Source organism: Balaenoptera musculus, chromosome 14, assembly GCF_009873245.2.
Source record: "Balaenoptera musculus isolate JJ_BM4_2016_0621 chromosome 14, mBalMus1.pri.v3, whole genome shotgun sequence".
NCBI lineage: Eukaryota > Metazoa > Chordata > Mammalia > Artiodactyla > Balaenopteridae > Balaenoptera > Balaenoptera musculus.
The window spans coordinates 40103401-40129446 of record NC_045798.1 but is presented as its reverse complement, the minus strand read 5'-3'; the positions used below and the strand labels follow the sequence as shown (position 1 = coordinate 40129446).

Here is a 26046-nt window from a genome sequence, read left to right as displayed (position 1 = left end):
ATAGGCTGCACCTCCTTCTCAGTTTCCTTTGCTGGTTTCTTCCTTTTAAAGTTGCCATATCCTAGAGGACAGAACTTGAAATACTCCTCTTTTCTATTTATATTCAGTTCTTGGGTGTTCTCACTCAGTGTCATGACTTTCAGCTCCATCTACTTGCTGTTCACCTCCTGCCCACTAAGTCATTTTTTTTAATTCTGGATTTCCTGTCCAAACTTGACACATGTCAACTGCCTACAAACACCTCCCCTTGAATATCTAGTAAGTACTAACATGTCCAGAACTGAGCTTTTGATATCCTGCCCGAAATCTACTCCTTCCTATGAGGGAAGACTAGGTAGAATTTTGTGATATGGGGGTCTAGAAAATGAAATAAATGGACAGAAAGTCCTAAATTCTATGCCTGAGTGACTGGGAAAAATAAAAAAGTCTGAAAGGTCACTTGGTAGGAAATAAATGGAACTTGGTTTAGATATCTTAAGTTTAAGCTGTTGAAGAGACGCAAAAGTAGGATTACTAAGAAATGCAGGGCTGGGATTCATTGGAGAAATCAAACTAGAGATGCAGATTTGGAGTTTTATTTTCAGAGGTAATTTAATAAAAGCATGAGAGAAAATGAGTGTGAGGAAGAAAACAGTCTTGGGGATACTCTAGGAAACAGAAGTTGCCAGAGATCAGAAGAGCAGTGCAGCATGGCCACAAAAGCTAAGTGAGAAGAAATTCTGGGATGTTCAGTGTGAAAAGCAACTTAAAAAAAAAAAGATAGAAATTAATAATTATACCTTATAAAAGAATATCTTTTTTTTTGAAGTGAAACCAATTTGCAAAGGGCTTGGGGAGAAAAATGAATTGAACAGTTGTGAATTTTTATCACGAAATTTGCTTGATCAAGTTTTGCCATGGACTGAGCAAACAAAAGCATGCTGTTATGTATCTTTGGTTAAGGTCTCATCCTGTGGGCTGTCACTTTAAAAAGCACAGGGAAAACATAATCAAGATAGATTTATATTCAATGCTTTGACTATTGTCATAGCAGAAGTTGTGCTCATTTAAGCCACTATAAAACCACCTTTGCACTAAATTAAAAATTGACCGTTTTATTCACAGTAAGAAAATGAGATATTTAGCAAGAATTTTAACTAATTTTCAATTCAGATTATCTACTTAAGAGTTTCACTTAGACTGTTCTTCTTTTGATTGATATCCTACATTATGAATTACTGCTTCTAATAAAACAGATCTGAAGAAGACAGATATAGTATTTTATCTGGGAAGGTAAAGTATTCAAGCAGGAAACGGGTCTGAATTTTCTGCAAAACTTCCTCTTTTCACTCAATTACAATAATTCACTTAATTATGGTATCACTTAACAAAGAATTTTCTCAAAACTTTTATAATCTGAGTGAAAGGTTCATAGGAACCCTCTGAACTATTTTTGGTAACGCTTCTATTAATCTGAAATTATCTTTAAAAAAAACGAAAAAAATTTATTCAAGAAGCATGAAACTTGGTTAAGATACCTCATTAAGCCTCTGTTAATAAGCATGATGACTTAATTTACTAAACTTAGTGTACTGGAAAAACCATAATTAGAAAGGAAACTGCCTTACAGTTTGGTTTTTTTGTAGCAGTTGACGACTCCTCTTCATCTGCTACTTGGGGGAAGCTATCCACCAAACATGATTCATATTCTTCATGTGTAGTCCGATCAAACATATCTTCCAAGCTATCATTCATTTTTCTTTCTCCATCTATGTGAAAGAGCATTGGCTTAGGCAACAAGCAAGCTTTTTGCTTTCTATGTAGACCAATGTGAAACTTGTAGGAACTGCCACAAAATAATTCAGATGTGTATGAGTAGTAAAGGAGTAAAAATAATAAACACAGTAAACCCCAAGCCTGGGTAGTTACTGCACATTTATAAAGGTTTTATGTTATGCCTTCAAATGTCCTTTATTCATGTGAAGAGAATGCTAGTTTTTGTTACTGCCATTATAAATGTTAAAAAGTCTTTTTCTCTCTATCAGCTCATGTATCAATATAATTCATACTAAACCAAAAGGAACTACCGAAAGGAATGGTGAGGAACAGAAAACACAGCATAATAAATGGTGAAAAATATGAAGTTTAAATAAACTATGTATAAATAACTGACATCAAAATCTCTCTATAGTTTTGTTTACCTGCTTATTTTTTTAATGTGGTAGCAAAAAAGTATTTTTTTGCATTATCATTAACACTTGGAAGTTCAGTGTTAGAGAAATAATGAATTCAATTCCATATTTGATACGCAAAGTGCTAACTTCATCTTCAGAGTACTAACTACACTTCCATTATATAATTATATTTTTAAAAACACCAGTTTACTAAAAATAGAAATAGATTCAGTTGGCTAACAGATATGATAAAACTGAAGCCTACCAAGATTACTCTATATAAAGTAACTAGCACCTCCCCCCCCTGCAGACTCTCTGGCACCTCACCCCATTTTATCTTTCCCTAGCACTTGCCATCATCTAGCATATCATACTTGTTTGTTTCTCCCCTATTACAATGTAAGCTCCATGAGGTAGGTACTTTTGTTCTGTTCACTATTATCTCCAATTCCTAATACAGAACTGTGTCTTGATAATTATTGAATGATTAAACATTTGTTCATTTTTCATTTTGAGGGTCAAATTTGTAAGTAAAAATAACTTCTATGTGCCAGGCAGTATGCTAGGCATTCCCAAAGCATTCTGTGTATGCTGTTAGTAAATCACAATAAGTTAATGATTTATTTTTTTGCGGGTCAGACTTCTGATTGTAAAGTGCTTGAGGACAGAGACCATATCCTTATTGATCTTTCTATCATAGCATCTACTACGTCTAACACAGAGTAGAGATATAAAAATCAGTTTTGACTTGAAATAGTAGTAATTGGGAGTTTAATGGTATGTTTCATCTTTAACCAATTCTAAGTATGAAAAAGATCTACCTTATGGGTAAAATGGGCAGACTGTTTTTTTCCAAGTATGGGCTCAACAATATCTCCTATTCCATTTGCTGTTCTTATAATGTGATCTTGGAACTCCTCCTACTGAGCAACTTCTGAGTCCAGATCATAAAAATACCATGCACTTCTGCCTTGCTCTTTGGGGATGCTCACTCTGGGAACCTAGTGTCCAAGTAATGAGGAAACTCAAACTAACCCATGTGGGAAGACTATGTGGAGAAGCCCTGAGACTGAATAAGGAGAGAGAGAGAGATGCCAAGTATCTCCCATCTGTCTAGCCCTCTGCTGTTCCAGCTCCAGCCACCATCTGTCTACAACTGCATGAGACCCGGAGACAGAACCACCCAGCCCAGACCTTCCTGAATTCCTGAGGCACAGAAACTATGAAAGATAAGAAAATGGTTGTTGTTCTAATCCTCTAAATTACTGGAGTGACTTATTTTTCAGCAATAGTACTCACAACACCTTATTTAGTCAAAATTATCTAGGTATTTTAGTTTAAGTCCTAGTTAAACTCATTAGTTTAAGTTCTAGTTTCACCTCCATATGATACTTGCTTCAAATATATTGGGGAAACTATCATCTTCTTAGATTAACTAGATAAATTTGAAGCCAAAGTTGTCATACTTTAGTTTTTCCCTTTTCTACAAAACTGAGGAAAACATTATCAGGAACTGGTCCCAGGAAAAAACTAATCTTTTTTTTTTTTTTAATAAGTTTATTTATTTATTTTTGGCTGTGTTGGGTCTTCGTTTCTGTGCGAGGGCTTTCTCTAGTTGCAGCAAGCGGGGGCCACTCTTCATGGTGGTGCGCGGGCCTCTCACTGTCGTGGCTTCTCTTGTTGCGGAGCACAGGCTCCAGACGCGCAGGCTCAGTAGTTGTGGCTCACGGGCCCAGTTGCTTCGCGGCAGGTGGGATCCTCCCAGACCAGGGCTCGAACCCGTGTCCCCTGCATTGGCAGGCAGATTCTCAACCACTGCGCCACCAGGGAAGCCCCCAAAACTAATCTTAAAAGCAAAGTCATCTTCTTAAGAAGAAAGTTATTTAAGCGTCATTTACTATAAAAAGACAATAAATCACTGTTAAGGTTTACTTTTTTTTTTTTTTTCAACATCTTTATTGGAGTATAATTGCTCTACAATGGTGCATTAGCTTCTGCTGTATAACAAAGTGAATCAGCTATAACATATACATATATCCCCATATCTCCTCCCTCTTGCATCTCCCTCCCACCCTCCCTATCCCACCCCTCTAGGTGGTCACAAAGCACGGAGCTGATCTCCCTGTGCCATACAGCTGCTTCCCACCAACCATCCATTCTACATTTGGTAGTGTATATATGTCCATGCCACTCTCTCACCTCGTCCCAGCCCACACCTCCCCCTCCCCGTATCCTCAAGTCCACTCTGCACGTGTCTTTATTCCTGTCCTACCCCTTTGTTCTTCAGAATCATTTTTTTTAAGATTCCATATGTATGTGCTAGCATATGGTATTTGTTTTTCTCTTTCTGACTTACTTCACTCTGTATGACAGACTCAAGGTCCATCCACCTCACTACAAATAACTCAATTTCGTTTCTTTTTATGGCTGAGTAATATTCCATTGTATATATGTGCCACATCTTCTTTATCCGTTCATCTGTCGATGGACACTTAGGTTGCTTCCATGTCCTGGCTATTGTAAATAGAGCTGCAATGAACATTGTGGTACATGACTCTTTTTGAATTATGGTTTTCTCAGGGTATATGCCTGGTAGTGGGATTGCTGGGTCATACGGTAGTTCTATTTTTAGTTTTTTAAGGAACCTCCATACTGTTCTCCATAGTGGCTGTATCAATTTATACTCCCACCAACAGTGTAAGAGGGCCCCTTTCCTCCACACCCTCTCCAGCATTTATTGTTGGTATATTTTTTGATGATGGCCATTCTGACCGGTGGGAGGTGATACCTCACTGTAGTTTTGATTTGCATTTCTCTAATGATTAGTGATGTTGAGCATCCTTTCATGTGTTTGTTGGCAATCTGTATATCTTCTTGGGAGAAATGTCTATTTAGGTCTTCCACCCATTTTTGGATTGGGTTGTTTGTTTTTTTGATATTGCGTTGCATGAGCTGCTTGTATATTTTGGAGATTAATCCTTTGTCAGTTGCTTCGTTTGCAAATATTTTCTCTGATTCTGAGGGTTGTCTTTTCATCTTGTTTATGATTTCCTTTGCTGTGCAAAAGCTTTTAAGTTTCATTAGGTCCCATTTGTTTATTTTTGTTTTTATTTCCCTTGCTCTAGGAAGTGGGTCAAAAAGGATCTTGCTGTGATTTATGTCACAGAGTGTTCTGCCTATGTTTTCCTCTAAGAGTTTTATAGTGTCTGGCCTTACATTTAGGTCTTTAATCCATTTTGAGTTTATTTTTGTGTATGGTGTTAGGGAGTGTTCTAATTTCTTTCTTTTACATGTAGCTGTCCAGTTTCCCCAGCACCACTTATTGAAGAGGCTGTCTTTTCTCCATTATATACTCTTGCCTCCTGTATCAAAGATAAGGTGATCATATGTGAGTGGGTTTATCTCTGGGCTATCTATCCTGTTCCACTGATCTACATTTCTGTTTTTGTGCCAGTACCATATCGTCTTGATTACTGTAGCTTTGTAGTATAGTCTGAAGTCAGGAAGCCTGATTCCTCCAGCTCCGGTTTTCTTTCTCAAGATTGTTTTGGCTATTCGGGGTCTTTTGTTGTTTCTATACAAACTGTGAAATTTTTTGTTCTAGTTCTGTGAACAATGTCATTGGTAGTTTGACAGGGATTGCACTGAATCTGTAAATTGCTTTGGGTAGTATAGTCATTTTCACAATGTTGATTCTTCCAATCCAAGAACATGGTATATCTCTCCATCTGTCTGTATCGTCTTTAATTTCTTTCATCAGTGTCTTACAGTTTTCTGCATACAGGCCTTTTGTTTCCTCTTCTTTTTGTTGCAATGGTAAATGGGACTGTTTCCTTAATTTCTCTTTCAGATTTTTCATTGTTAGTGTATAGGAATGCAAGAGATTTCTGTGCATCAATTTTGTATCCTGCTGCTTTACCAAATTCATTGATTAGCTCTAGTAGTTTTCTGGTAGCATCTTTAGGATTCTCTATGTATAGCATCATGCCATCTGCAAACAGTGACAGTTTTACTTCTTTTCTGATTTGGATTCCTTTTATTTCTTTTTCTTCTCTGATTGCTGTGGCTAAAACTTCCAAAACTATGTTGAATAATGGTGGTGAGAGTGGACAACTTTGTCTTGTTCCTGATCTTAGTGGAAATAGTTTCAGTTTTTCACCACTGAGAATGATGTTGGCTGTGGGTTTGTCATATATGGCCTTTATTATGTTGAGGTAAGTTCCCTCTATGCCTACTTTCTGCAGGGTTTTTTATCATAAACAGGTGTTGAATTTTATTGAAAGCTTTTCCTGCATCTACTGAGATGATCATATGGTTTTTCTCCTTCAATTTGTTAATATGGTTTATCACACTGATTGATTTCCATATATTGAAGAATCCTTGCATTCCTGGGATAAACCCCACTTGATCATGGTGTATGATCCTTTTAATGTACTGTTGGATTCTGTTTGCTAGTATTTTGTTGAGGATATTTACATCTATGTTCATCAGAGATATTGGCCTGTAGTTTTCTTTCTTTGTGACATCTTTGTCTGGTTTTGGTATCAGGGTGATGGTGGCCTCGTAGAATGAGTTTGGGAGTGTTCCTCCCTCTGCTATATTTTGGAAGAGTTTGAGAAGGATAGGTGTTAGCTCTTCTCTAAATGTTTGATAGAATTCACCTGTGAAGCCATCTGGTCCTGGGCTTTTGTTTGTTGGAAGATGTTTAATCACAGTTTCAATTTCAGTGCTTGTGATTGGTCTGTTTATATTTTCTATTTCTTCCCGGTTCAGTCTCAGAAGGTTGTGCTTTTCTAAGAATTTGTCCACTTCTTCCAGGTTGTCCACTTAATTGGCATATAGGTGCTTGTAGTAATCTCTCATGATCCTTTGTATTTCTGCTGTGACAGTTGTTACTTCTCCTTTTTCATTTCTAATTCTATTGCTTAGAGTCTTCTCCCTTTTTTTTCTTGATGAGTCTGGCTAATGGTTTATCAATTTTGTTTATCTTCTCAGAGAACCATCTTTAATTTTATTGATCTTTGCTGTCATTTCCTTCATTTCCTTTTATTTCTGCTCTGATCTTTATGATTTCTTTCCTTCTGCTAACTTTGGGGTTTTTTTGTTCTTATTTCTCTAATTGCTTTAGGTGTAAGGTTAGTTTGTTTATTTGAGATTTTTCTTGTTTCTTGAGGTAGGATTGTATTGCTATAAAGTTACCTCTTAGAACTGCTTTTGCTGCGTCCCATAGGTTTTGGGTCGTCATGTTTTCATTGTCATTTGTTTCTAGGAATTTTTTGATTTCGTCTTTGATTTCTTCACTGATCTCTTGGTTATTTAGTAGTGTACTGTTTAGCCTCCATGTGTTTGTATTTTTTACATTTTTTTCCAGTAACTGATATCTAGTCTTATAGCGTTGTGGTCAGAAAAGATACTTGATACGATTTCAATTTTCTTAAATTTACCAAGGCTTCATTTGTGACTGAAGATATGATCTATCCTGGAGAATGCTGCGTGAGCACTTGAGAAAAAAGTGTATTCTGCTGGTTTTGGATGGAATATCCTAGAAATATCAATTAAGTCCATCTTGTTTAATGTGTCATTTAAAGCTTGTGTTTCCTTATTTTCCATTGGATGATCTGTCCATTGGTGAAAGTGGGGTGTTAAATGTCCCCTACTATTATTGTGTTACTGTTGATTTCCCCTTTTATGGCTGTTAGCATTTGCCTTATGTATTGAGGTGCTCCTATGTTGGGTGTATAAATATTTACAATTGTTATATCTTCTTCTTGGATTGATCCCTTGATCATTATGTAGTGTCCTTCTTTGTCTCTTGTAACAGTCTTTAAAGTCTATTTTGTCTGATATGAGAATTGCTACTCCAGCTTTCTTTTGATTTCCATTTGCATGGAATATCTTTTTCCATCCCCTCACTTTCAGTCTGTATGTGTCCCTAGGTCTGAAGTGGGTCTCTCGTAGACAGCATATATACGAGTCTTGTTTTTGTATCCATTCAGCCAGTGTATGTCTTTTGCTTGGAGCATTTAATCCATTTACATTTAAGGTAGTTATCAGTATGTATGTTCCTATTACCATTTTCTTAATTGTTTTGGGTTTCTTATTGTACGTCTTTTCCTTCTTTTGTGTTTCCTGCCTAGAGAAGTTCCTTTAGCATTTGTTGTAAAGCTGGTTTGGTGGTGCTGAATTCTCTTAGCTTTTGCTTGTCTGTAAAGGCTTTACTTTCTCTGTCAAATCCGAATGATATCCTTGCTGGGTAGAGTAATCTTGGTTGTAGGTTTTTTCCTTTCATCTCTTTAAATATGTCCTGCAGCACCCTTCTGGCTTGCAGAGTTTCTGCTGAAAGAGCAGCTGTTAACCTTATGGGGATTCCCTTGTATGTTATTTGTTGCTTTTCCCTTGCTGCTTTTAATATTTTTTCTTTGTATTTAATTTTTGATTGTTTGATTAATATATTGTGTCTTGCCATGTTCTCCTTGGATTTATCCTCTATGGGACTCTCTGTGCTTCCTGGACTTGACATTTCCTTTCCCGTATTAGGCGAGTTTTCCACTATAATCTCTTCAAATATTTTCTCAGTCCCTTTCTTTTTCTCTTCTTCTTCTGGGACCCCTATAATTCGAATGTTGGTGTGTTTAATGTTGTCCCAGAGGTCTCTGAGGCTGTCCTCAATTCTTTTCATTCTTTTTTCTTTATTCTGCTCTGTGGTAGTTATTTCCACTATTTTATCTTTCAGGTCACTTATCCGTTCTTCTGCCTCAGTTATTCTGCTATTGATTCCTTCTAGAGAATTTTTATCTGTGTTGTTCATCACTGTGTTGTTCATCATTGTTTGTTTGCTCTTGAGTTCTTCTAGGTCCTTGTTACACGTTTCTTGTATTTTCTCCATTCTATTTCCAGGATTTTGGATCATCTTTTCTATCATTATTCTGAATTCTTTTTCAGGTAGACTGCCTATTTCCTCTTCATTTGTTTGGTTGGGTGGGTTTTTACCTTGCTCCTTCATCTGCTGTGTGTTTCTCTGTCTTCTCATTTTGCTTAACTTACTGTGTTTGGGGTCTCCTTTTTGCAGGCTGCAGGGCTGTAGTTCCCATTGTTTTTGGTGTCTGCCCCCAGTGGGTAAGGTTGGTTCAGTGGGTTGTGTAGGCTTCCTGGTGGAGGGGACTGGTGTCTGTGTTCTGGTGGATGAGGCTGGATCTTGTCTTTCTGGTGGGTAGGACCGCGTCTAGTGGTGTTTTTTGGGGTCTGTGAACTTAGCATGATTTTAGGCAGCCTCTCTGCTAATGGGTGGGGTTGTGTTCCTGTCTTGCTAGTTGTTTGGCATGGGGTGTCCAGCACTGGAGCTTGCTGGTCGTTGAGTGGAGGTGGGTCTTAGCATTGAGACAAAGACCTCTGGGAGAGCTCTTGCCGACTGATATTATGTGGGGCCGGGAGGTCTCTGGTGAACCAATGTCCTGAACTCAGCTCTTCCACCTCAGAGGCTCAGGCCTGAAAGCTGGCTGGAGCACCAGGACCCTGTCAGCCACATGGCAGGAGAAGGTGGGCCATGAGTTGGGTGTCAGCCACTGCCCTGTTGTAGCTCTGTCGCAGCTGTCTCCAAAGGTCACCCAGATACATTGGGTTATTCCACCATTCCTCAGAACTTGCACATGCCTGTCTGGGATTTGTAGATGTCCTCCTGATACTCTTCATTGAAATACCTTGCATTCATGGTGGTGAGAGGTATGCTAATAGTGTTGGTTCTCTTCAGTTCAGAGACTGGGACAGTCTGAGCCTTCATGTGGCCAAGTCAGGAGCAGATGACCAACGGTCCCAAAGTGATAACATGTCAGATTCCAAGAAGGCTTTCTGTAGCGCCCGAGCAGTAGTCCCAAGCAGCCGCTCAGCTGCAGCACTGACCGGGGAACTCGGTGGGACCCTCAAACGAGGATTTCTGCTGGCCCTAGAGCCTAACTTGCCCACCCAGGCAAGGAGCTGAGGAGAGCGTCTTCTGGCCCCATCTCACCAGAGGAGCGGACACCTGGTTAAGGTTTACTTTTAATAGGTACTGTCCTCTCAACGTAGGCAGCCAGGTACTTGATTGAATGGATGTTATTACTCAAGAACAAAGAATTAAGGCAAAGGCTATTAAAATTTTCTCTCACTTACTGCATTTGGGGCAGCAAGAGATAAGGTGTTTCTTAAGAAGCAAGGACAAGACTGGCTGTTTTACTACTGGGCCCTGAGTAGGTAGACTAGAGAATATTCAGCAGAAGATAGAAAATGCACACACAGTCTGAATGTCCTCAATTTCTAAGAGACGATCATTGGAAAAGGCCTCTGTTTTTAGCCCTGCATCCTCACGTGGCAGGTCCTAACTCTTTAACACATAAGGGTGATGAATGACAACTATTCCCAGTCTAGTTGATCTCATGTCATATGCCTCTGTAGTTAGGAATGTTGCTAAGGTGGTGCCAAATGAAATCCTTCCATTGTTCCCACCTCTTTCAGAAAATCAAGGCTTTAGATGAAGAATTAACAGTTTCTCACTACAATGGGCTGTAGACTCCTAGTTTTGCCAAATCTCCTTTTCTATAGAAGTAGAATATGGCAGAGTCACTCACTCATCATATATACTATCATTCTTAGTTTACTGCTAATTTGCAAATCTATACTAATACTTCTCAGTGGAATCCTCCCTTTTTTTCCTTATCAAATTGTTTTGGAAAAGAATATTTCTAAAACAGGACTCTCAAGATTCCTTTTACACCTTTTATAAAAAAATTATCTAAACCAGGGATCAGGAAACTTTTTCTTAAAGGGTCAGACAGTAAATATTTTAGGCCTGTGGGGCCATAAGGTCTCTGCAGAAACTACTCAGCTCTGCTGCTGTGTTCAACAAGCAGCCATAGGCAATAAATAAACAAGTGAGTGAGGCTGGGTTCCAGTAAAACTTTACTTACAAAACTGGCAGCTGGCTTTAGTTTGCTGACCCCTGGAAACAACTTGTATTCTTTTGGAAATAAAAATTATTTTTACTAAAGATTTTTTTCCTGAAATATTGACACTAAGCTTTACTAAAGAGAAATCTAGTATTATGAGAACAGGGGGGAAAAAAAACTGGTTTATGGTGAAGAGGTCACTTATACTCATCAGTGCAATGGTATGTCTATAAACTTCCCTCCACATTTGTATTAAAATTAAAAAAAAAAAATCAAATCTTACTTGGACTTTTTTCTCCCTTCTGCTCTTGATTCTTCATTTTTAAAAGCACAGTTTCACTAACCAATGTACAGTCCATGTCCACTGTCTCTCCTCCTGCTAATCTTGACTGACTGCCATCCTGAATAAATATTTAAAAATTCAAAATTTTAACAATTATTCCATTACGGCCTAATATTTACTTTTTTGGGGGGGGGTGGGGTAAAATATACATAACATAAATGTTTCCATTTTAATCATTTTTTAAGTGTACACTTACATTTCAGTAGCATTAGGTAATATTTACCTTTACCCTTTAGGAATATAGATACATTTAGGTTTAAATGCCTGTAAACCATTTTTAGCTTTGACATACAAGCATCGTCTCTCAAGCCTAGGAAAAGGACTGCTGCCAAGCATGAGAGAACTGTGTGTTACCACGATCCCTGGAGCTTCCTTTCTTCCCTAATCTGCTTCACAGAAATTAACATCAATGTACACTATGAAGAAAAGTTCATAAGTCAAATTTGATTTCTTAATGGATATTTATTACTCTAGCAACTGTTAAATAGTTTATTAATATGCTACCAAGTGAAAGAGAACCTCTGAAACTATGAAGAACCTAAATACAAACCAAAAAATTTATTTATGCTATGAATTTTAATGAAAAAATACACAGCATTTAAAAAAATTAGCCAACTGGGAAAAATGAAATTGTTTTCTTGAAGGTAGATTATTTTAAGTTAATCAAGGCATATGACAGATTATTTTGATAAAAAATAAAACTATTTAAAATATGTAATTAGCATTTTACATTAGTTTAAAACTATATTTTTCAGCAAAGTTCTCTAAAGTCAGAAAGTATTATTACACTTTCAAAAATACCATAATGTTGGCATAATAAATGTTATTATTTCATAGTTTTCTGAATAAATACATGAAGGCTGTAAGAGGTATGTGATTACCTCAAGGTCACAGAGTCAGGACAGCAGGGTGACTAACAATACACTAGAATAACCACATGGGCTTTGGTTCTATTTTCTAACTTACCTTTGTATCTACTACAGTAATATCCATTTTATACTGAGAAAGGTCTGCTCCTGGATCTATACTCCACTGGATGTTTTCAAAGGATACATCTTAGATAAGGAGAAAAAAATGCACAATTAAAAACAAATTTTAAAAATTCTCATCACTTTAAAATAAAACATTATGGGACCCACAGAATGAGAGAAAAGTTTTGCAAGTCGTATGTCTGATAAAGGACTTGTACCTAGAATATATAAAGAACTGTCACAACTCAATAATAAGACAGTTACTCCAATTAAGAATAAGCAAAGGACCTGAATAGACAGTCATTCAAAGAAGATATACAACTGGCCAATAAGTACATGAAAAGATGCGCAACATCATTAGCCATCAGGGAAAGGCAAATCAAAACCACAATTGAGATATAACTTCACACCCACAGGATGGCTAGAATCAAAGAGACAGACAGTAACAAGTGTTGATGAGAATGTGGAGAAATTGGAACCCGCAAAATGTGAAGAAACTGGAACCCTCACAGGCTGCTGGTGGGAATGTAAAACGTTGTAGCTCCTTTGGAAGAAAGTTAGATAGTTCCTCAAAAGGTTAAACACAGAGTTAGCATGTGCAAATGTTTACAGATATACATGTAAATGCAAAGAAAAGGACAAGCTCTCTATGGGGTGAGGAACAAGGTTTGGACGATAAATTTCTACTTTCTATATTTAAAAAATCTGTATAGTTTAAATTTTTTAAAGCTTTCTTTTTGTAAAGAAAATAAACAACTACATAGAACAGGTAAATCTATAAAATCACCTATAAAAGTAGGTATTAAAGATGTCAATTTATTTTTTCAAAAAGCAGAAGAGCAGGAAAATCACATGTAAAGTGAAACCAATAAGAATTGTGCTATAAACACAGAAACATACAGGGATAAGATATTTTTTCTGAAAATAATTCAGTCTATCCAAAGAATATACATAATATATTACAATACTCAATTTAAAGTCATTAAAAAAGAGTAGAAATGCTATTTATAGTGTACATACCTTGGTTGTTTTGTAGAGACTTTGTTTTAGCAATCCTACATGGATTTAACTGAAGAACTGATGCAAGTTCACATGCTCCATGGACTGACCTGGTTTTTACTTTTATAGGCTCACGAGAACCAGCACCCTAAAACAGAAAGAATTATTAGCATCTAGGAGAAATCACAAACAACCATTTTAATCAGAATCCTTGAACATTTAACACAAACCTTCATGTCGTCAAAAAGATTCTCTGTCTCCAAACTTTCACGTGGACGTAGAGGGATTTTAAAGATAGAATTTTCTTCCTTTATTTGTAACAGTGTTTTATTATCCGGAGATTTACTCAAGGACTGGAGGAGGGACTCCTGTAAACTGCTGGGCTCTTCTGGGGAATCTTTGGTTAACCCACAGCTCCCACTCAAGGCCTTACGGCTTGAGGAAGCGCCCTTTGGAACAGGCTTCAGAACCTCATAGAGAGTAACTTGCCTAAATCCGATTTTAGAGTTCTCACTTCCTTGGCTTTTCTCTTGATGCTGAATAGCTGAAAATCGATCAGACAGATCCAGAGGTTTATCCATCACATAGTCTCCATTCATGTAAGAATGACTATCCGGTGGAAAAGGAAAGGCATTTTCTTTATCAAAGGAGGCTTGGGGGCAGCTTACTTCATCTTCACTTTCTTCCTCGATTTTCTTCCTTTTGGTTCGGCCTCCCAGTGACTTCAGGGGTACCACATGTTTATCTTTATCAGTAACAGTATCTTTAATGTGATCAATACTATCCTGTTCACTTATATTTTTATTTATAAGCATCTGCTTATTAGAAGATGACTGGTTAGTGATCTTCTTCACTTCAGCCCCAATATTATGATGTGTGAAAAGGGCACCATCTTCAGATTTTGATCTAGGATTCTCTGATCTAGAATTAGAAGTGTTGCTGAAAGGCATTGTTTTCAGATGGTTTTTTTTCCCAGTCTCTAAAAGAGAAGGGGACAAACTTGTATTCAAACCTAAACTACTTTTCACATTAGAGGTAGCTCCAAATACAGGAGATGATACCCGAGTAGTCAATTCTTCTTGAGGAGGAGTCTTTGAATTAGAATCTGAAAATCTAAAAAAATAAAGAGTGGTAAAGCTTTTTTCCTATTAAAGAAATAGAGTAAAAATTAAAAAACAAGCATAATGAGAAAACTTTTGCTAATATAGAATTATTAACAGTAAGGTCTTATCCACATCTCAGAGGAAGACCATTAACCAAAATTTAAGATACAATATAGTTGCTGGCTTCTCTTTATTTGGCTGACAAAAAGCAGAGGGAAATGATACAGCAAACCTATCTCAATACAATGATATTCCTATCTATAAATATTTTTTCTAAGTAACTTAAATAAATTCACTATATAAGAAAATCATATTTTAATAAATCCCACTAGGGACACAAATTCTTTTGCTGTTACGAAATCTTATCATGAGTAACTCCAAGAAACAAAATTCTTATACTACAGAATTGAACATAACTCAAGACCCAGCCTGCCTGTAGCAGAGGAGACAGCTGTGGCAGTAGAAAGAGCATTAGGGTTAAGTTTGAAGACGTGGAATGGCTAAGAGCTCTGACTCTCATACTTAATAGTTGTGTGGTCTTAAAAAGACATTTAACCTTTGTGAAGCTGCATTTTTGTTGACTGTAAAAAATGGGGGTAATAAAACCTACTTTAATGAGTTACTATGATGACAAATTAAATGTGATACATGTATCTAATACTGAAAGCTCTTTTAAAAAGCAAAGTGCTACATAAATATAGGTATTGTTAGTTAATGGATGTTCTGAAATTAGTAAAAACAAGATGTATCCCAATCTTGGAAGCTCATCTGAACTAATGATGGATTTCATAAAATGTCCAGTTTTTGAAAATACAAACCCAGAAGGGATGATTGGATCTTTAAAGGAGATAAGGCTGGGACCTCTTAAGTACTCCTTGATAGAAGTACAGAAAGAATTTAAAAGTAATATCCATCTCTCTACATTAACACAAAAAGCCCTCAATTGGTCATAAACTGGGGGAAATATTTTTTTAAGTAAAAATTAATACAACCAGAATAACAAGCTGAGGGAGAGAAATAGTTTAAATATATGGAACTCACTGTAATGGAATTTCATCGACAGTTTATAAGTTTTTACCAAAGTGCCCCAAATTACCTTAAACTATCTTCACTATTTCTTCTAGATTCCTCAAAAGGTTTTTTGTGATCTCCTTCCAGACAGTGGTAGAGCTCATCACCAAGAGGGCTCATAGGACCTCGAGATTCCTTCAATAATAAAAGATAAAGTACATAAATACAATGGAAGATTATTAATTCTCTCTTTTTTTTTTTTGCCGTGCTACACAGCATGCGGGATCTTAGTTCCCTGACCAGGGATCAAACCCGTGCCCCCTGCAGTGGAAGCATGGAGTCTTAGCCACTGGACTGCCAGGGTAGTCCCAAGATTATTTATTCTTAAAAAGGAATGAAATACTGATACACGTTATGATGTGGATGAGGCTAAGCGAAAGACGCCAGACTCAAAAGCCACATATATGATCCCATTTATATATGAATTATCCAGAATAGGTAAATTCACAAGGACAGAAAGCAGACTGGTGGTTGCCAACTCCAAAAAACAAGATTAGTTAGATTAGAGGAAGGGAATAGAGATGACTGATTATACTTATAGGAGACAAATTTAAAAGGATCCTTTAGAGAGCCGTGCTTCCCGAACTTTAACATGCATACAAATCAACTGAGGATCTTGTGAAAATATAAGTTCTCTTTCAGTAGGTCTGGGGTTAGGTTTGAGATTTTCTCTCTCTAACAAACCTCCAAGGATGCAGATGCTGTCGGCCTGTGGATCACACTTTGAGCAGCAGGTCTTTAGAGATCAGTTCCCTTACTAGATTTGGTGTCTAAACTACTGACTTGCCAGGTTTATGGGCAGGACGGAATTTAAAAACCATTAAAACATTTACAGTTCAAAGGGTAAAAACTACCCACCATCACTTGAAGAGAGATTTAAAACTAGAAAGGACCAAAAAAAAAAAAAACATTCAAATGCAGTGAAAAACCAATTCAATGGTTTGAATATACATTTACATATATTAAATGTATATTCAATGTATACATTTACTGACTAAAGCAAAAGAATAGTTTTAAAGCTGTACCAAAATGAAACTTCCCTAACATTGAAGAATTCAAGGTTTCCATTTTTTAGGGATCAATTAAGAAAAAAAGTAAATGTGTCTGATGCAAGGAAGAACTAAAATAACGAAAAGAAAATCATGGGGTCAATTTCTGACTCAATCCCTAAAGCTTTGGTCTAATTGGATTGGCATTTATAAGGACAAAGATGAATTAAAGCATCTATAGTAGATCCAAGAATTCAGCCTGTCTTCCAAATCAAAGCCTGGTTTAAAGGATGTTGAAAAGATCCAATGAATTCTGAAATCAACCTAAAGGTTTAAGACTTCTCTTAAAGTCTTCTGTTAGTTGGAACAGGGTAGGGAGGAGAGGGGGATGGGGAAGAGGGTTGCTAAATCCTCTAAGCCATATAAAGTTTGATTCAACCCACAACCTATATATCCCAATAATTCTAAAGATTCTAGATTTCTGCGACTGCCTGGGGTGAATAATATAAATGGGCCTTTCTAGTCACATCAATTTTTGTTCTAGGCCTTTATCTAATAATCTTTGGATAAAATAATTTTTCTCTTGCTCAATTCTCTAAAAACTGACCTCAAAAGACACTAATTAACTCATATTATCACCAAAGTAAACAATTACTTACAGACTCATCTTGAACACTAAGTCCAAGTGTTTCAGCAACAACTGTAGCTAAATTATCAGGAGGATAACTGCTTTTTCCATGTGTATCTAAGTTTAAAAAAAAAACAACACATTATACAATTGTAGAAACAAGACGTATGAAAAAATACGTAAAAGGAAAGAAAAAGCTCAAAGGACCACTTTACAAAATGGCACTGAACAATTTTTAAAATTCTACGTAAAGTCCAAAATATCTACTATAAATTGCAATAAGTTGCAGGTATCTAGCATCTACTCTTGCCAAACTTTTTCAGCTAGGTTTTCTATTTTTCCTAAATGAATTGAATGTTAACAGGTAGATTATTTTTCTTAGTGCCACTGGAAAAAAAAATCATAAAAAACATATAATTAAATGGATTTCTTGTGATACAAGACACAGCATGAGTATCAAACCGTATTTATATAGTAACCTTTCATGAAAACACTCTTTCATGAGAGTTTCACTTCATGAAAACTCTCACAGTGCAGAGAGATTTTCAGCACTGCATAATTTTCAAGTTTTAAGCTAACACATATTTATACAGAATTCACCTGTGTTCAAATATTTTATAAAGTTTTATGTACACAGAGTTTCAATAAGTCAACAAGTATTTATGTAGCACATACTATGTTTCAGGCATTGTGCTACGAAAAGAAAAGGTTGTTGTCCTCAAGGAGCTTATGGGCTGCTATAGTTGAAAGGTAAAAAGAAAACTGCAATAAGATGTGATAAACATTAAAGGTAAATAAAAGGGGTGATTTAAACACAGAGCAAGGACTCCTAAATCTGCCTTGAGAAATCAAGGAAAGTTCACCAAGTGATGACTAAGCTGACCCTTGAGAGAAAAAGGAATTAAACTGGGCTGGGGGCAGAGAGGATTCTAGGTACGTGGAAGGTGCGACATGTGAAACAAAACTGCAATTCAGGCAACTACATGTGGTTCAACTGCTGGAAATCAAAGTGCAAAAGATATAATGGTGGTTAGGACATGAGCGCAGACAGGTTGATAAGGGATCAGATTATGCTAAAGAATTTAAAATTTATCCTGTAGGCAATGAAGAGATATCCAAGGGTTTTTTAATGGAGGACAGATGCAATATTTGGGCTAAAAAGGTAATTCAGACAGGCTGACAGAACAAGAAGCACTCACTAATAGGCAAAGGGACTAATTAGATTACTAAAAGAGTCTCATGAGAGATGCTGATGGCCCAAACTAGTATAATGTGGGTGCAGAAGAATGTGCATGACAGATGTGTAGGAGGTGCAATCAATAAGACTTGGAGACTATTTACATATGAGAGTTGAAGAAGCAGGAATCTAAGATGACTCGAAGTTTTCTGATTTAGGCAACTCAAAGAGGTATGTAAACTGTCATTCACTGAGACTATAAATAAAAGGATGAGCAGGTCTGACAAGAAAGCTTCACTTTGGACATGCTGAAGTGGAAGGATATCCAGGTATAGATGTTCAACAGCAGGCAGATACATCAGTTTGGAATTCAAGAGAGAAGTCTTGGAAAGAGATAGATTTGGAACTTATTATCATATAGGTGGTAGCAGAATACTAACTCTAAGTGAAGATTCCTCCAGAAACAGAAAATGAGAGCAGAATAGGCCAAGAATCATATATACTGGGGACAGTGACATTTAAAAGACAGATGGAGAAAGAATAGCCAGTAATGGAAGGTGAAAAATGAACAATAAGTAAGAGAATCAGGAGAGTGGCACCACTTCAAGAAAGAGTGTGTGCAATGTCAAATGTCATAGAAAGGTCAAGTAAGATAAAGACTGGTAAGCATTCACTAGATTTAACAACCAGGAGGTCTCTGATGACTACTGCCGAGCAGTTCCAATGTAATGAGTGAGAGAAGAGAGTGTGAGGATGTGTCCCCTTTTCTCCCCTGCTTCCTCTCCCTCTTTTCCGCCCTCCTTCCTCCCTTCCCCTGCACCCTTTTTTCTTCCTGGAGTGAATGGAAGTTGACAGAAAGGAGAAATTGAGCACAGACTGCTTTTTCAGCTTTGAAGAGAAGCTCTAGCTAAGAGTGGAGACAATTAAGAGGGGGTTATTTTAAAAGACAAAAGATAACATGTATGTTTATGTTGAAAAGAAAGAACCTGCAGAGAAGCTGGAGATACAGGATAAGAGAACAACTGATGGAGTAAAGTTCTGGCAGCAGCAGAAGAAAACGGGCTCCCGAGTGCTGAGAAGCAAGGTTTTGACACAGTCTAACATCCCCTGCAGCCTTTGCCTGACAGTCTGTCTATACACATGCACACAAACATATGTACACTAATATAAAATGATTTGTAGCTTTCACAGTATAGGCTCTGTACTAATATAAAATGATAAGTGATTAACCATGGCCAGTCCTTCCACTTGTGCTCTGCATTTCATCTCCACTCACTTTTTCAAGGATCTAGCAATTGTTCCCTCTTTCTCCAGAATTACTCATTTCTCTCTTTACAAGATCATTCCATCAGCATAAAAACATGCTGAATATGCTATAATAGTCCATCTTTTAAAATCCTCCCTGGACCCATGTTTCTCTTTAGCCACTGTCCATTCTCCCTTCCCTCTTCACCACAAAAAGGCCCTGAAGGACTTGTTCACAAGTGCTCCTTCCCGTTCTCTTGAACATGATAGTCTAGGTGATCACCCCTACACTTTAACAATTCTCATTAAGAGTTAAACACTCAATGATCCCCAGGGGACCAAATCCAACGGTCAATTCTCAGTCTTCATCTTCTGCGACCTATCAGCACTGTTCTCCACAGTGACCACTCCCTCCTTTCTCTCTTGGTTTAAAGGATGCCACTTTATCTTGGTTCTCCTATCTCACTGGCAGCTCCTTCTCTGGCTACTTGGTTGTTCCTCATTTTCACAATCTCTAAATCACCATCCCAACAGCTGCGATACTGCCTCCGAGGAGGTGAAAATGGTTCTTGGGGGGCAGAAAAATCTTTTTATGTATGAGACAGAGATACATACACTCAATACAGTATATCTGCAGTATTAAAATCCCATGGGGGAAGTGATGGGGCGGGGGGGGGGGGGGGGGGGGGGGAGTCTAAAAAGGCCAGGTGGGAGTGATAATAAAAAAAAGCTGAGAATCACTCCTTTACATAATGGAGTGCCTCAGGGCTAAGTACTGGAACATCTTCTCTTTCCCATCTTCACTCACTTGCTTGGCGATCTCATCCAGTCTCGTGGCTTCAGACACCACCTACATGCTAACAACTTCCATTTGTATCTCTATGCTAGACTTCTCTACATTCACACCCACCTACCCATCCAAAATCTTTACCTGAATGTCTACCCGGCATCTGAAAACAAAATATTCTCAAAACCAAACCCCTACCCTCAGCCACCCTGCAAACCTCCTGCTCTGTCTCTCTCCTCTTAGCAAATAGCAACTCTGAAGAACAGAGTTGCCCAAACCAATCTCCCTTTCACTCACTCCGCCCCAGCCACACAGGGCTCCTTAATGTTCCTCAGTCAAACCAAAGAGCACCCTCACCTCAAGGCCTTTGTGCTCACTGACTTCTCCACCTGGAATGCCCTCGCCCCGGAAATCCACACGACTCACTTGCTTCCCTCAGTCTCTGCTCAAATGTTGCTTTTAAAGTGAGGCTTTCTAGTATCTCTTCTTACCCTGCTTTATTTTTCTTCAGAGCCCCTGATCCATCTGACATATATTTATTTTCTCTCTTCCCCAACTAGATTGTAAGCTCTATGAGGTTAAAGATTTTGTTTTGTTTAGTGCCCGGTATACATTAGGCATTCAAATATTTGCTGAATGAATGAGTAAACCACAGTAAAGCCTTATTTACTTAAAATTACTAGCAATTGTAATTAATGTGGATAGGGATATTAATATGAATTAATAACAGGATAACGTTACATTCCAATATGAAAAAGACTGCTAAACAACAAATAATACAAACAAAATTATATGGAAAATATTTTAAAATGTTGTCTAATTCAGATGGTCACTCTTGTCCACCAATTTTAAACTTATAAAGTAATCTCAGTATCTTGCTTACTAGCCACTGGAGCTTGACTCTGATCATAAGTGTCAGCCACTAGAATTTCACGTTCATTATGTTTATGTTGTGGATGAGTTGAAGACTTTGGTACTTTTCTCAATTCTAAGGGAAAAAAGAAGAGAGATTACATATAAACAAACAATCATGAAAAATGATAAGCCAATACAAATCTATCTTTAAATGCACTAGAAGTGCATTTTATTGACGTAACTAATATTCTAAAAAGGTTATTCCTTTAGTTTCACTGAGAAACAAAGTTGGAAGTTAGGACAGTGGGGTAGAGAGGACTGGAACAGATAAATCCTTCTGACCTAAGCCTTCTAGAGTTGTAATATTTTAATGTATCTTTTCCTTGTGTATCATTGCAAATCAGTAGGTTCATCTGAAATGAATATTGCATCATACAGCTTTTTCAATCTTTGTTTTAGAGTTTTCATTTTCTGGAAGGAAAGCTGAAACATGCTTTATCAGAAATCATTCCACTATTTAAGGGTTTAATTCAAAGAAAACCAAAAGAAGGACAAAGTAAGGGGAAATAGACTTTTACTAATTATAACTAGAAATTATCATTAAAAAGCAGTATACATGTAAAAATAAACAAGCATGGGTGGTTAGAAAGAGAAAAGGAGTAACTAGTCATTAAATTAGTTTTAACATAATTTGCATGGCTCAAAAGCATATTTTAAAAGCAGAATTTCATATTCCAAGTAAAAATGATCAGAACAAGATTAAAACTGACAAAGTTTTTAATAGTTACAGGTTATTCTCATACAATGAAGAAATAAACCAAGAGCATTTTACTAGATACAAAAGACGACTTTTCCTAAAAAAGAAAATTGCTGTGATTTGTTTTTCTGGATATTCTTTCAGATGGATTTAAACATAATCTAAATTATGCCGATGCTTATCTGTAGTGATTCATGTTCTATCTGATACCAGACTAAAAGGCCCACAAATGTTCATTCTAAATCCATGATCTTACATTTTAATTTAGCTAATTACGTGTAAGATTTTTAACAATTCTTTTGTTTTCCACTAGATGGTGATGCAAGCTCATATAAAATGGGGGAAAACTGTGTCAATTTTCCAGTATCAAAGATTAAGATCTACTGTTTCTTTAAAAGGCATAGCTACTGTCAACAATTTATTTGCATTAGAAAAATATCTCTAAGACTGTGTATACTCCTTCCCCTCAAATGCTTTCCTTGTTACAAACAGTTTAGGTTAAGATGAAAGTTTTAGAAATATTTACTTTTAGATTAATATTAAAAGGAATAAGCACTGTATCACGTCACAGGATAAATTTCAGGACTACGTGAAAAGGTAGTTCAAAAGCATTTAGGAGAAATGGTAAACTGGCCTGGAATTAGAAATATGCCACTGACAAGCCACGAAGTAAATACATTATAAAGCCATTTCTTGATTTACCACCAAGTGCTACATATTATAAAAAATAAAAATAGCTAGTTAAAGCGTTGGTGGGAGTAGCTGTGGATAAGACTTGGAAAGTACAAAAGTTTAGAGCCAGGAAGATCTATATTTGAATTTTGACTCATCTACTTACTTGACAGGTTACTTAACCCCTCTAAAGAGCAAATCTTTCCTCATCTATAAAACGAAGGTGCTAGTAGCTACCTCAAACCTGTCATGAGGATTAAAACACAGTAATAATGTATTCAAATCAGCATGATAACCAGCACACAGTAGGTGGAACTTAATGTTAGGATATCTCCTCTTTCCATGTATCCCACTCAGATATATACACACAGGAATAGTTTTTAAATAAAAAGAAAAAAGGGAAAAAACTATTCACTACCTTTGTAAAATGCTGAGTGTTTACATATTCAGATGAGCAACACACGTCTATACATAATACGGGCAGTAGATGCCTTCCCAGTCACTTCACTAATGGAAGTTAAACTTACAGTTGTAACGTAAGCTACCTGAAAAATGACTATCTTCCTATAACAATCGATGAATACTTTTTTTTTTAAACAGAATCAGGTAACTAAACTACAACACCAATCCTCACCATGTGCACACCCAGGGTGCTCCAGTTTAGTATGTGTTTGTTCTACGTATCGGACGTGGAGGTTCTCCTTCCTTCGTAGTCGGTTAGCGCCAGAAAATGAAAAGGTTGTTATTGGTGAATCTGGAATAACATCTTCCTCAGATTCAAGATCGGTTGCTTGATGTGGTTGATCATTCCTAGAGGAAAATAAGGACAACTGAATGAAAATTAGTTTGATAAATGTTTATTAAAACATCTAGCATATGGTATGAGTGACAGCAGAACACAGGTATGAAGCTGTAGGAGATATAATTCCTTGCATCTGATGTTCCAAGTCTAAATACAAGGATTAGAGAAGTACTCACATGACTAGAGTACCAGGTGGGGAATATTACTGTGAGAAGTGAAGTAGAAAGTGTAGTTGGTGGTACTTGAGGTGAAATTAAAAGAATTTCAAATGGCAGAGAAAATCAGCAGAGGATCCTCCAAGTTTGAGTAAAGGCAGGCAGTAATGTGTACTTGTGTTAGAGAAAGACAAGCTGGAACTACATGAAGGAGAGCCTCGACTAAGTGCACACATAATTTAGAAAGCAAGAGGAAAGGAATTAAGGTTTTAGAGCATGGAAGTAATGTGACAATCTAGCAGCAAGACTGTGCAAGATTGACTGGGACAGAAAGAAAGGAAGTAGTGGCTGTAATAGTTCAGGCAGGGGCTTCTCTGGGTTTGAACTGGAATTCTGAAGATAGGTATGGAAAGGAAGGGACCAGTGTTAAACACTGTGGCAACAGAATCAACAAGACTTGGCAAATGACAAATTCAGGGTGATAAATAATACTAACACTGGTAACACCAACATTTGTTGCAGGTTTACACTGGCAGGCACTGTTCAAAGCGTTACATGTATCAGTTTAAGTATAAGGTATTATCATTATTACTCTCATTTTACAAACAGAAAATACAGATACAGAGGTTAAGTCACTTACTAAAATAAAATAGTAAGGGCTTCCCTGGTGGCGCAGTGGTTGAGAATCTGCCTGCCAGTGCATGGGACACGGGTTCAAGCCCTGGTCTGGGAAGATCCCACATGCTGCAGAGCAACTAAGTACGTGCACCACAACTACTGAGCCTGTGCTCTAGAACCTGTGAGCCACAACTACTGAAGCCCAAGTGCCTAGAGCCCATGCTCTGAAACGAGAAGCCACCACAATGAGAAGCCCGTGCACCACAATGAAGAGCAGCCCCCGCTCAACCCAACTAGAGAAAGCCCACGCACAGCAACGAAGACCCAATGCAGCCAAAAATAAATAAATAAATTTATAAAAAATAAAATACAATAAAAACGTTTAACAGAAGCAGGATCTAAACCCTGGCAGCCAGACTCCCAGGACAACACTGTTTTCCTTGGTATACACCATGGAACTGATGACTGACTACAAGTAGGACTCAGACTTTGAATTTCTACTTCTGCTTCTATCCACGCTCACAGTACTCTCAACACATCAGTCAGAACAGTCTTATTAAAACTTACGTCATATCATGTCACTCTTCTGATTAAAACCTGCCACATCTCCCCACTTCACTGAAAACACAAGCCAAACTCCTTATAATGATTGATCTGATCATCCCCCTCCCCCATTACCTCTGACTCCTCTCCTATTACATTCTACTCCAGCCACCCTCGCTTCCCCGAGGCTCCGCAAACACACCAGGCACACCCCTACTTTACATTCTTTGCTCCAGCTGTTCCATCTGCTTGGAATGCTCATCCCCAGATTTCACATGGCTAACTACCTCATCTTCTTCAAGTGTTTGTCTTCTCGTCAATGCCTGCCTTGAACATGCTATTTAAAACTGCAACCCCCTTCCCACACCCTAGTACTCTGGTTCCTTGTTATTCTGCTGTTACGTTATCCATAGCAGTTACTGCTTTCTAACATAGTACATAATTGATTTGTCTATTGCTCACCAGCCAGAAAGTAAGCTCTAAGAGGATAAGGACCTTTTTGGTTCATTGATACATCACAAGTGTGTGCAATAGTGGGTACTTGGTATATGCCCAATACATATTTATTGAATGAATGAATATGAGAGGTTCCCAGATTTCACTAGAAAAATAAATTTGTGCTGATCTAGGCATATGTTCTTGCCCAATTCAATTCAGGCCCGAAGGCACCTAAAGACTGGGTTTGGACTGAATTGTGGGTATTGAGTAAAATAAAGTTAATTCACTTTAACTCAACTGCCTTTCCCATGTCAAGCCATCATTGACCTTATTTGCCACCAATTTTTATCAGTCTGTCAGGCATTTAGGCTTTACATGACAAAACCAGTCTGTCCTAATATACTCATATCAATTTGTAATACTACATATTTCAAACAAAGAATAATGAGATTTTTATAAATTATGACCAACAGAGATTTTTTTTTAATTAAGAGATTAATTTTTTCTAATGGATTTGTATCTTAATTTCCTAGATAATATGAATATTATTTGTGGTCTATAATCCTATACTCCATACTGAGTAAAATCTTTAGAGCTAATATCTAATCTCTACCTACAATTCTACCATCTTATTCTGGAAAAAACAAAGTAAACTAAAGTCATACGAGAAACCCTTACAAATTAATGGAGTATGAAATCTATCTGACCTCACTCTAATTAATCACATCACAGGCTACCTGCCTATTAAGTCATAAAAATTCAACCTGAAACATGAATGAGTCACTAGAAGAAACTGATTTCCTGGCAGAGTCAATCTAGAAG

General features: G+C 37.2%; 1 protein-coding gene across 6 annotated transcripts in view; it reads right to left on the bottom strand.

Moving 5' to 3' along the window:
- RBBP8 (RB binding protein 8, endonuclease) overlaps window positions 1–26046 on the bottom strand; it is an 83742-nt gene that overhangs the window by 12011 nt on the left and 45685 nt on the right. For 5 of the 6 annotated variants that reach the window (XM_036874424.1, XM_036874423.1, XM_036874426.1 and 2 more), the window contains 9 exons: window positions 23303–23478; window positions 21268–21372; window positions 17207–17292; window positions 15584–15693; window positions 13615–14497; window positions 13406–13532; window positions 12381–12469; window positions 11355–11472; window positions 1608–1748 (listed from right to left, as the gene is read on the bottom strand). In XM_036874424.1, coding sequence (XP_036730319.1) covers window positions 1608–1748; window positions 11355–11472; window positions 12381–12469; window positions 13406–13532; window positions 13615–14497; window positions 15584–15693; window positions 17207–17292; window positions 21268–21372; window positions 23303–23478 — 1835 coding nt within the window. The remainder of the gene's footprint in view (window positions 1–1607; window positions 1749–11354; window positions 11473–12380; window positions 12470–13405; window positions 13533–13614; window positions 14498–15583; window positions 15694–17206; window positions 17293–21267; window positions 21373–23302; window positions 23479–26046) is intronic. The other variant, XM_036874425.1, reaches the window with a different exon arrangement.